General features: G+C 54.6%; 1 protein-coding gene across 2 annotated transcripts in view; it reads left to right on the top strand.

Annotated features, from left to right (window-relative positions):
• Window positions 1-9,578, top strand: part of Helz2 (helicase with zinc finger 2) — a 14,431-nt gene extending 4,853 nt beyond the window's left edge. For both annotated transcript variants that reach the window (XM_021184278.2, XM_029474031.1), the window contains exons 7-19: window positions 665-1,448; window positions 1,616-1,691; window positions 1,836-5,523; window positions 5,704-5,975; window positions 6,067-6,198; window positions 6,286-6,447; window positions 6,526-6,673; window positions 6,754-6,870; window positions 6,942-7,137; window positions 7,294-7,647; window positions 7,802-7,958; window positions 8,063-8,230; window positions 8,323-9,578. In XM_021184278.2, the coding sequence (XP_021039937.1) occupies window positions 665-1,448; window positions 1,616-1,691; window positions 1,836-5,523; window positions 5,704-5,975; window positions 6,067-6,198; window positions 6,286-6,447; window positions 6,526-6,673; window positions 6,754-6,870; window positions 6,942-7,137; window positions 7,294-7,647; window positions 7,802-7,958; window positions 8,063-8,230; window positions 8,323-8,447 (6,379 nt within the window). In that variant the 3' untranslated portion in view covers window positions 8,448-9,578. The remainder of the gene's footprint in view (window positions 1-664; window positions 1,449-1,615; window positions 1,692-1,835; window positions 5,524-5,703; window positions 5,976-6,066; window positions 6,199-6,285; window positions 6,448-6,525; window positions 6,674-6,753; window positions 6,871-6,941; window positions 7,138-7,293; window positions 7,648-7,801; window positions 7,959-8,062; window positions 8,231-8,322) is intronic.
• The last annotated feature ends 1,105 nt before the right edge of the window (window positions 9,579-10,683 follow it).

Genomic DNA, 10,683 nt, shown 5'->3' with positions numbered 1-10,683 from the left:
TCTCTCTCTCTCTCTCTTAAATATAGAAACAGGCTATTCAACAAAGAAGTTCCTCTTTGACTAATGTGGGTTTTTTATTTATTTATATTTTAGTTCCCTAATAACACATTATTACAGGCATGGAGTCCACTTTTAGCCCCAGAGTGTGGGGTGGAAGAGCCCAGGTCAATAACCACTTGTCCTGAGCTAATTTCTAGGCTGAGTTGAGGGTCTGAGTGTCAAGGCTGTTGTTGCTTATCTGAAGATCCTAGGCAGTGCTTCCTTGGCCTCTTAACTCTCAAGCTCTACTCCTGGAGATCAGACACCAATTCTTGTTGCCAAAGCTTACAGTGCCCAGGAGCTGTGTTCAGGATCAGTGCCAGCCCCTAGCCATGGGTGGTCTCAGGCCATAGCTAGCTCTCCCCTTGGCCTCAATTAAGAGACTGCCTTCTCTAAGCTATTCCTGACCACCCATGCTCTCCAAGTCTTGCCCACTTATCTTCAAGATCTGACCTTCCCCGTGTCTTTGCTTTTTGTCCTCTTTGAGGAAATTTGAGTCCCTGGGCAAGACCCCTGTCTATCTGCCCTATGAGTGTTCCTGGCATCCAGGCAAGGCTGCACACATGTTTTAGCCAGCAGCCTGAGTCCTAAAGCAGCAGCCCATTGTGCCTCCCCCTTCCTACAGTGCTGCAGACATCTATATCCGGGAGTATTTCCACGACTACGTCAGCAGTGGCCACCCAGAGGCCACTCCACTCAGGGTGATGTATGCAGATCGTCCTCCAAGACAGACTGATCCAACCACGTTGCAGTACTGCTGCCTAACTGAGGACCGCCAGGCCTTTCGCCCACCCACAGACCCAGAGCTGGTACAACATCGTTTAGTGGTCACCACCACTTCTCAGGCTCGTGAGCTCCAGGTGCCAGCCGGCTTCTTCTCCCACATTTTCATCGACGANGCAGCCCAAATGCTGGAGTGTGAGGCCCTTATCCCACTCTCCTATGCCTTGCCACTAACCCGTGTAGTACTGGCAGGGGACCACATGCAGGTCACACCTAGGCTCTTCAGCGTGCCTAGGGACAAGTCAGCCGGGCACACGTTGCTGCACCGCCTCTTCCTGTACTACCAGCAGGAGGCACACAAGATCGCTCAGCAGAGTCGCATCATCTTCCACGAGAACTACCGGTCAACTGCAGCCATCATCAACTTCGTCTCCCATCATTTCTATTTAGCCAAGGGCAACCCCATCCAGGCCAGTGGCAAAGTCCCACGCCACCCCCAACACTACCCTCTCATGTTCTGCCATGTGGCAGGCAGCCCTGAGCAGGACATGTCCATGACATCCTGGCTTAACTCGGCTGAGGTCACCCAGGTGGTGGAGAAGGTGAGGGAGATCTATAACACCTGGCCTCACTGCTGGGGACCCCGGGAGCAGAGACACATCTGTGCTGTCTCTCATGGTGCCCAGGTGAGCTGTCTCCTCTGGCCTTTCTTTATCTTCAAAGGCTGCTTTGTTTCTTTCCAGGCTGATCCATATGACTGTGAGGGTGAGGGTGAGGGTGAAGGTGAGGGATTAGCANGAGGGCCTGTTCCTTACTGGGTGACAGGCCCCTAGAACCCTGGACTTGTCTGCAGGTTAATGCGCTAAGACAGGAGCTAAGAAGGAGGAACCTTGGTGAGGTGTCTGTGGGCAGCTTTGAGATCCTGCCAGGTAGGTGACAGAAATGTGGGCCAGAGGCTGGCCTAACAGGGAGGCAGCTTCCAGCCCATTCCTTGGATGTGCATATATATAGGGTGGGACTGAGGTGGCCAGGCTGCTGGTCCTATCTGGCCATCTGACCCATCTCTCCTATAGGGCGTGAATTCCGGGTGGTGGTACTGAGCTCTGTCCACAACCGCAATAGTCTTCTTAGCCCTGGGGCACCAACCTCAGAGTTCTTCACTGAGCCTCGAGTCCTGAACACGGTCATGACTCGTGCCCAGTCTCAGCTGGTGGCTGTGGGAGATGCTGTGGCCCTCTGCTCCTCTGGAGCCTGCAGAAATCTCTGGAGAAGCTTCATCCGCGAGTGCATAGAACACCACAGCGCCTTCCCCGAGGAGCTGTCGCTGGAACAGATTGAGCAGGGTGTGGCCCAGAGACAGAACTGGGCCTCGGTGACACTCAAAGCTAGGAGCCCAGAGGCAGAGCAAAAATCTACAGCCCAGGGCCCACAAAGGCCCATAGCTGAAGGGACCATGGTCACGGTGAAGGCAGAGACCAGAGCCAGGGCAGCAGCCAAGGCACAGACTGNGGCAGTAGCAGCCGAAGACACAGCAAGCGGGAACTCAGCCTCTAGAGATGCAGCAGCAGAAGTGTCCACCCTGGAAGGGGGGGTGTCCGAGGAAGATTCTGAGTCTGACTTCTGGCCTTCTGACTGGGAGCTCAATGCTGATGATGCCATCCTGAAGGAACTTCTCGACGAGAGCCAGCAAGTGACTGTGACTGTTAGGGAGGACGGACTTCTGGACACCGTGGTTTGCCCTGCACCACAGAAGGCCCGAGAGTACACAAACCTACCCTCATCTGTGCTGCGGAAGTTCCTGCGCTCAAACTCCAAGCAATTCCGCCGCTGCAGCTTCCTACAGGAGACCTTTGAGAGAGCACTGGCCACTCCGCTGGACGACACGGCCTCTAGCCCTATCCAGGTCAGGGGCCGTCTGAACTGTGGGATGGCCTTCACGGGGGATGAGGTGCTAGTACAGATCCTGGGCCCAGCAGGAGATGACAGGCGCATCCCTGGGAGCCTGCAGGGCCGTGTGATGGGTGTGTTAAAGAGGAGGAGGCACGAACTGGCCTTTGTGTGTCGGATGGATGAGTGGGACCCCCGCATCATGATCCCTATCAACGGTTCTGTGACTAAGATTTTTGTGGCAGAGATGAAGGACCCACAGCAAGTTCCCATCCACCGCCTCATTCAAGGCCGGGTACAGCGCGTGAGGCACGAGACACTCAAGCCTGAGGACCGGAGCAACCGGCTTTTCTGGGTCCGTATTGTCCTTTGGCGGGAACGTTTCTACTATCCACTAGGCATTGTCCTGGAGGTGCTGCCCAAGGCCATCACCTGGGAGCAGGGCCTTCATATCCTTGACCTAGAGCATGGCCTGAAGGCCCACACACCAGACCCAGCCTCAGTTTCCAAGGCTCTGCAGAGATACCGCTCAGAGCTAAACACGGCCGCTGGTCACCGAGAGGACTACCGCCACTTCCTGACCTTCACTGTGGACCCCCAGGGTGCCTGCAACCTTGATGACGCTCTTAGTGTCCGGGACCTAGGCCCAGTGTATGAGGTGGCAGTGCATATTGCTGATGTGGCCAGCTTGGTGCCCAAGGATGGGGCCCTGGATGTGGAAGCCCGCCAGCAGGGCACTGTGTTCTATGCCCCCAACAGGGAGCCGGTACTCATGCTGCCTGCCAGCTTGTGCCAGGATGCGCTGAGCCTTCTCCCTGGTCAGGATCGCCTTGCCATCTCTCTCTTCCTCACCATGGAGAAAGGCGGTGGCCAGATCAAGAGCCTGCGATTTGCACCCTCCATAATCCGCTCTGACCGCCAGCTGTCGTATGAGGAAGCCGAAGAACTGATCAAGAGACACCCTGGGGCTGGCCTGGAGCTGCCAGCCCACCTGGACTCTGTGGAGGCCTGTGTTGTGGCTGCCTGCTACTTCTCTTGGATGTTACGTCGCCAGCGCCTCTCAGCTGCCTGTTACTATGAGCCGCCAGACGAGGACAGTGTGCTGGGCTTCCGCACAGCCCACATCATGGTCCAAGAGTACATGATCCAGTTTAACAGCCATGTGGCTGAATTCCTTGTAGGCAACAAGCACACACAGACACTCACACCACTCAGGTGGCAGCCCACACCCAGTAGGCAGCAGCTTGACAGTGTTTTCAAGAAGTACAGAGGCCTGGTGCCTCTGTCCCTGCACCTGTGCCACCACTCGAACACTGACTATACCCCCAACAAGCAGCTGCATCTCCTGACTTCCCTCTGGAAACAAGTGCAGCTTGCAGCTGGTACTCGGGACTACAGCCAGATGGTGGACCTTATTGCTGCAGATGACATGCACCCTTCACTGGCTCCTGCTTGCCTGGACTTGCGAAGGGCTCTAGGCCGCTCTGTTTTTGGTCGCTCCAGCCAGGGTAAGCAGCAACCTGCTGTTCACCACTCGCTGCAGGTGGATTGGTACACATGGGCGACCTCACCCATCCGTAGGTATCTAGATGTGGTGCTGCAGCGGCTGATCCTGCTGGCACTGGGCCACAGGGGCTCTACATATTCTAACAGGGACATTGATGGGCTCTGCCTGGACTTCAGTCGCCAGCATGCAAGTGCCCAGAGCTACCAACGGAGGGCCTACAGCCTGCACCTGGCCATCCAGCTCAAGACCCAGCCTCAAAACAAGCTGGGCTTCGTAGTGGATGTCGAGATGGGTGCCCGCTGCTTCAAAGTGCTTTTCCCTATAAACCGTGAAACGCTGCCCGATCCCTGCCNGATTCACTACCATTCCCTGCAGTTGGCTGAGCACCCCCAGGAGCTAGTGAGCCAGACAGGCTTGCGGCTTGTATGGCGGCGCCGCATGTACTCGGTGCAGGCGTCCAAAATGCCTTTACCACTTCTGGGCACAAGTCTTGATCCACACACCCAGACTGTAGATGCAGCCCTGTGGATGAAGCTACTGATGCTGCTGAAGGAGCAGCGCTGGCCTGAGGTAGCTGCCCTCATCCAGGAGCAAGATAAGCGTTCTCATCCAAGGGAGAAAGTAAAGATCCACCAGAGCCGCTGTGGACACTTTGTAGAGGTGGTCTACGAGCTGGGCAGTGGAGATACCCTGCAGGTTCAGCTTGGTTCCAGCCTGCAGCGGGGCTTCCTGGCACCAACCCTGAAGCTGTGGACTGTGGTCCCTGGCTTCAGCCTCTGTCTGGAGCACATGGAACGNCCAGGCGACTGCTTTTCAAGCCATGTGCACCAGGCTCTGCAAGACCAGTACCTTCAAGTCAGCGAGTACTCGGGTGCGTGGGGGCCACGCTGCGCCCTGGAGTCGCTCACCAATGCTGTTACAGAAAACGACTCCATCGTGCTGCACGACGTGCGTATCTCTTGGGACACATCCCAGGGGCAGTTGCAGGGCACCTTCCAGCTGGAAGCTGCTTTTCTCCAGGAGAAATGCATCAACATCCACTTTGGCTGTTGCTACCTCTGCATTCGGCTGGAGGGGCTCCCTCTCCCCCTAGATAGCTCACTCCCTAGGCCTAGTGGCCTTGGCCCCTTCCTGAACATTGACCCCAATACATATACCTGGGTGGCCCATGGGCTGTCTGGTGGTGACTGGGACCATGAACTGGCTGGTGGTGACTGGGACCAGGAGAATGTGGATGATCGGCAGGAGGCGCCCAAGCAGGTATATTTCCTCATCCATCACATGACCATGGAGAAGGTTCCAGAAGAGGTGCTGAGACCTAGCGCTCGGTTCACTGTGGAAGTGCTGTCTAAGCAGCTTCCTGACCTGTGAGTAGCTCCTATCACCTGAGGTCAGGGGGAAGGTCCCTGGGCTGAGGTCTAGAGCCAAGGCCTCCCTGGGNTCCCCTCTCCTGGGAAGACATAGCTCCCTCCCTAGGAAAACCCTATTCACTTTCTGGTATCTTTTCTCATCCCACCCCTACCGCCCCCCTCCCCCCCATGCCCCAGCCGCAAGGAAGAAGCAGTGCGTCAGCTGAAAACAGCATCCCCATTGGTCATTAGCATCGCCTTGGGCCTGCCTATCCCTGAGCTCCGTTGGCCAATATCTGGGCCCCATCGCTTAGTATCTGAGCTCCGTTGGCCAATACCTGGGGCCCNTCGCCCAGTATCTGAGCCCCATCGCCCAATGTCCGGGCCCTGTGGCCCAATATCTGAACCGTGTCGCTCAATCCCCGATCCCTGCCGCGGCAACTGGCCTCGCCAGCNTTCTTTCCACAAGGGTAGGTCTGCCCCTCAGCTTTTCCACCTCTCCCCAGCACCACGGTGCTCAGATGATCCTTGGCTTCTGCTACACTCACACTCCTACCCCAGCATCTACTAGCAGGTTCTTGGAGCGGCAGAACTACAATATCCCTGCTGGACATCATAAACTGAACCAGAGCCAGGACAGGGCTGTCAGGAGTGCTCTGCAGAAGCAGTTCACAGTCATCCAGGGCCCACCAGGTGGGGCCCATTTGCAGGAGCCAGGAGGGGCTGCCCTGTGTAGACAGATGTGGCCATAGGAACTTACATATCGTCCTCTCTCCACAGGCACTGGGAAGACCGTTGTGGGCTTCCACATCGTGTACTGGTTCCACAGGTCAAACCAGGAGCAGATGCCAACTGGCAGCAGCCCGAGTGGAGNGGAGCAGCTGGGGGGCCCATGTGTCTTATACTGTGGACCCTCCAACAAGTCTGTGGATGTCCTGGGAGGTGTGTTAGGCATGAAGTGTGGGACTGCCAGAGGGTGCTGGGTACTGAGTTTCAGACTCACATCTTCACTTGCCCTAGGACTGCTCCTGAGGAAGAAGACAGAGATGAAGCCCCTGCGTGTATATGGGGAGCAGGCAGAGGCCACTGAATTCCCGCTGCCAGGAGTGAGCAACAGGAGTCTGTTTAGCAAGACCTCTCAGGAAGGAAGACCGAACCAGAGCCTCAGGTATGCCCCTTCTGTCTGTGCTGGGATTGAGGCCAGGGGACCTCCACTGGCCAGGGTTTCACCAAGGTCCTGCCTTCCAGGAGCATTACCCTCCACCACCGGATCCGCCAGGCCCCCAACCCGTATGCAGCAGAGATCAGAAAATTTGATGCCCAGCTTCGGGAAGGGAAAATATTCTCAAAGGAGGATCTTATGGTGTAAGTGGTGATCTTGGAGGTGGAGCTGCCCATCAGCAAGCTCACTGGATGACATGAATGACCTCATATAGGTACAGGAGAGTCTTGGGGAAGGCACGCAAACATGAACTGGAGCGGCACTCGGTCATCCTGTGCACGTGCTCCTGTGCGGCATCAAAGAGCCTGAAAATTCTGAATGTTCGACAGATCCTTATCGACGAGGCAGGCATGGCCACCGAGCCAGAAACCCTTATCCCCTTGGTGTGCTTCTCAAAGACGGTTGAGAAGGTGAGGGTTGTGGGGATCTAGTGCTCCTGCCTGGATTCCTGGGGGCAGCTGATGTTGGGGTGCTGAGGGTGTAATAGGTGAGCATTGAAGATGGCCAAGAAGTTAGAATGCTTCTGGCTCCAAAGATGTCAAGGCCATAGCTATCTGTGCTTCTAGGTGGTTCTGCTTGGAGACCACAAGCANCTTCGGCCTGTGGTCAAGAGTGAACAGCTGCAGAGTCTGGGGATGGATCGGTCTCTCTTTGAGAGGTACCACAGGGACGCCATCATGCTGGACACACAGTACCGTATGCATAAGGACATCTGTTCCTTCCCCTCCATGGAGTTTTATGGGGGAAAGCTAAAGACCTGGTCTGACCTGAGGCGTCCGCCTAGTATCCTGGGTCACACCGGCAAGCCGAGCTGTTCCGTCATCTTCGGCTCTGTGCAGGGCCACGAGCAGAAGCTGCTGGTGTCCACCGAGGATGGCAATGAGAACTCTAGGGCCAACCCGGAGGAGGTCACAGAGGTGGTAAGTGTTTGGTGGGTCAGGGAAGGCTTCCTGGACGAGGGTGAAGGCCAAGGAAAGCTTCACTGGGCGGGAAGGCTGGGATCGAGTGAGGTTGCTGAGCTCAGGAAAGAACAGGGTCTGGGTTCCAGCTCCGTCTGCCCTCTTATCTACTTAGGTCCGCATCATCAAGCAGTTGACCCTGGACCGGACGGTGGATCCCAAAGATATTGCTGTCCTTACACCCTACAATGCACAGGCTGCTGCAATCAGCAGGGGCCTCACGCAAAGAGGGGTCACCGGAGTAACTGTGACCTCTATCACCAAGAGCCAGGGTAAGGTTGGCTCTATGGGGCCATTTTTGTGTGTGTGGGGGTCAGCAGGAGGGGTCAGTGGGCAGAGCTGTGAATTCATCTATTATCCCCTCTCTGCCTCCCAGGGAGTGAATGGCGCTATGTGATAGTAAGCACTGTCCGAACATGCCCCAGGAGTGATGTGGACCAGCGGCCAACCAAGAGCTGGCTCAAGAAGTTTCTGGGCTTTGTTGTGGACCCCCACCAAGTAAACGTGGCCATCACCCGGGCCCAGGAGGCATTGTGCATCATTGGTGAGAGTTTGTATGTCTGGGGAAAAGCTGGGGAAGGCAGTGCCTAGCATGCTCAGGGCAAAACTAAGAGCCACCTTGATTCTCCCTTGCAGGGGACCATCTACTGCTACGCTGCTGCCCACTCTGGCACCGTCTCCTAGACTTCTGTGAGGCTCAGCACAGCCTGGTGTCTGCTGAGAAGGTGCGGGTCCAGAGAAAATCTGCTCTGTCTTCTTGAGNAACCCCCACCTGCCCAGCCCTTNATGTGCCATCAACTGAGGGTATGTCCCTCATTCTTCTCTGCCAAGGTCCTGGGCATACATTGGATTGCCACAGGTCACAGTCACAGCTCAAATTAGTCAACCACTTCTGCTGTCTTCTTGGGAAAGGCCCTGGTATTGGCTGCAGTCATGTAGCAGTGACAGTCTTATGGGTGGTGGCTGCTTCCTGTGCTGGAAGCAGGCTTAATAATGATGACCTTCCTGTTTGTGCNTGGACTTNAATGGAGGGGAAAGAGCTGGAGGTCGGCCCCTTTCTCCCAACTCTCTTTGCTTTTCTGGGGCATTTGATGACTGGGACACCTCTTAGTGGTCACAGAGGACCCCAGGGACATANCTATGCTGTTACAGGGGGCCTAAACAGAAATAAGACTCCTCTGAGATTACACTTTGACACTGAGATCCATTTATGGTTGCACTGGGCACCCTGTATTCATTTGCCCTATTTTCTAGTCTTAGTAACCTAAACCAGATCTCTTACAGGGACTCTCAGAGTGGGCAAGGAAACCTTCCCGAGAGAAAGACCTTTTTCTCTTGTACTGTTTACTGCCTTGTATCCTACAGCCCCTCACCCCGCCCCCAAGCACAGGGGCAGGAAGGACAGAGCTGAACCAAATGCTCACACAGCCCTACCTCCTGGAATGTAAAACAGCTGGCCTGTGGGCAGGCAGCTGGGAATAAGGTACCCAGCACTTATGGGCCTGTTCTTCACCATGCTTCCATACCTATGTCCAGGGCTTTAGGATAACCTTCCTGGCACCATCATCCTTTTCTACTGGACTAAGCAGGTGAAATCTCTCCCAGCATGTCTCCCTCTTATATGCTCACCTCCTGACAATTCCAAAGCTGGGACCATCTCCCCCTTCAGTGTGACAACCCCACCCCCAATCCCCGCCGCGGTCAGAGTTGCTGCAAGTGAAATATACACCAGGACATCTGGGGCTTCTAAAGCCTGGCTGCAGAGCCTCCTGTGAGGATAATATCTGGTGTTTTCTACAAATTAAGTTTCTACATTCCAATTTTTGTATCTTTTCTCAGGTTATGCCTTATGTAACTGGATAATTTTATTATAAAAACTTCTCTGAAACTTCTCATGTCTGTTTTGTGGTATGGGCAGGAATAGACAGAACTGGCCATCTTGTAGCCATTGAGGTGGTCAAAGGAGGAGTTGAGTACAGAACTTGGGAGCATGGTGATAGAAGGTGGTAGTACCCCATCGCATGGCCAAGAACACAGCNGCATAGTCANAGGAAGCTGGTATAACTTAGCAGAGGCAGTCTGGAACTGGACAGCTAAGTTTGATGCTGTAGTCCCCAGGCTGAAGCCCGTCCAAAGTCCTTATGGCTGGGGCCTCAATTTTAACTTATCTGAAGTTGTCCTCTAGTACCTTGGGTCCCATGACCTCCTCCAAGCCAACTTGTGACATGCATTTGTTTAGCCTTTGGCTTGTAGCCAAACAAGCCTCTCCCAGCACAGCTGATGCAAGAAGGATAGGCTTAGGAGATGGTGGTGGGAGTTCCTAGAGACTCTATAAAGGAAAGAGGTTCCCAAGACCTGTGTGCTTCCAGAGGGAGGGAGGAACAGCAGAGGGCACCAGCTTCACCTGTCCCCCTCATCCACTTAGGTCTGCAGATGAGATTGACAGGGCTCTAGTGCCCTGGCCAGGTTCCCGGGGGCATCTTGAGGTAGAGTGCTAGGGGTATAATAGGTGAGTATTACTATTAGTTGAAAGTGAGCAAGAAGTTGGGGTGCCTCTGGCTCAAGGAGCATTTCAAGAGCAGCCATAAGTGAGTAGTGGAGTTTAGGGATGGGTATGTACTAAAATAAGCAAGGCATTCCTAAATAAGTACAGTAAGATCTCCCTCACCTAGAGTTAGGGAGGGCTTCTTAGAGAAAGGGCCTTGAACTTGGTGGGAAGTAGTGAGAAATGGTTTTAAGTTGGTATTTGTCTTAGTTAGGGTTTTATTGCTGTGAACAGACACTATGACCAAGGCAACTCTTACAAAGGACAACATTTAATTGGGACTGTCTTACAGGTTCAGGATTCAGTCCATTTATCATCAAGGCAGGAACATGGCAGCATCCAGGAAGGCATGGCACTGGAGGAGCTGGGGGTTCTACATCTTGTTCAGAAGGCAACTAAGAGAAGACTGGCTTCCAGACAGCTTCCAGGATGAGGGTCTTAAAAGTTCATAC

The sequence above is a fragment of the Mus caroli genome, chromosome 2, assembly GCF_900094665.2.
Source record: "Mus caroli chromosome 2, CAROLI_EIJ_v1.1, whole genome shotgun sequence".
Classification (NCBI taxonomy): domain Eukaryota; kingdom Metazoa; phylum Chordata; class Mammalia; order Rodentia; family Muridae; genus Mus; species Mus caroli.
The sequence above is the reverse complement of the archived record's forward strand: the minus strand, read 5'-3'. Positions and strand labels throughout refer to the sequence as shown.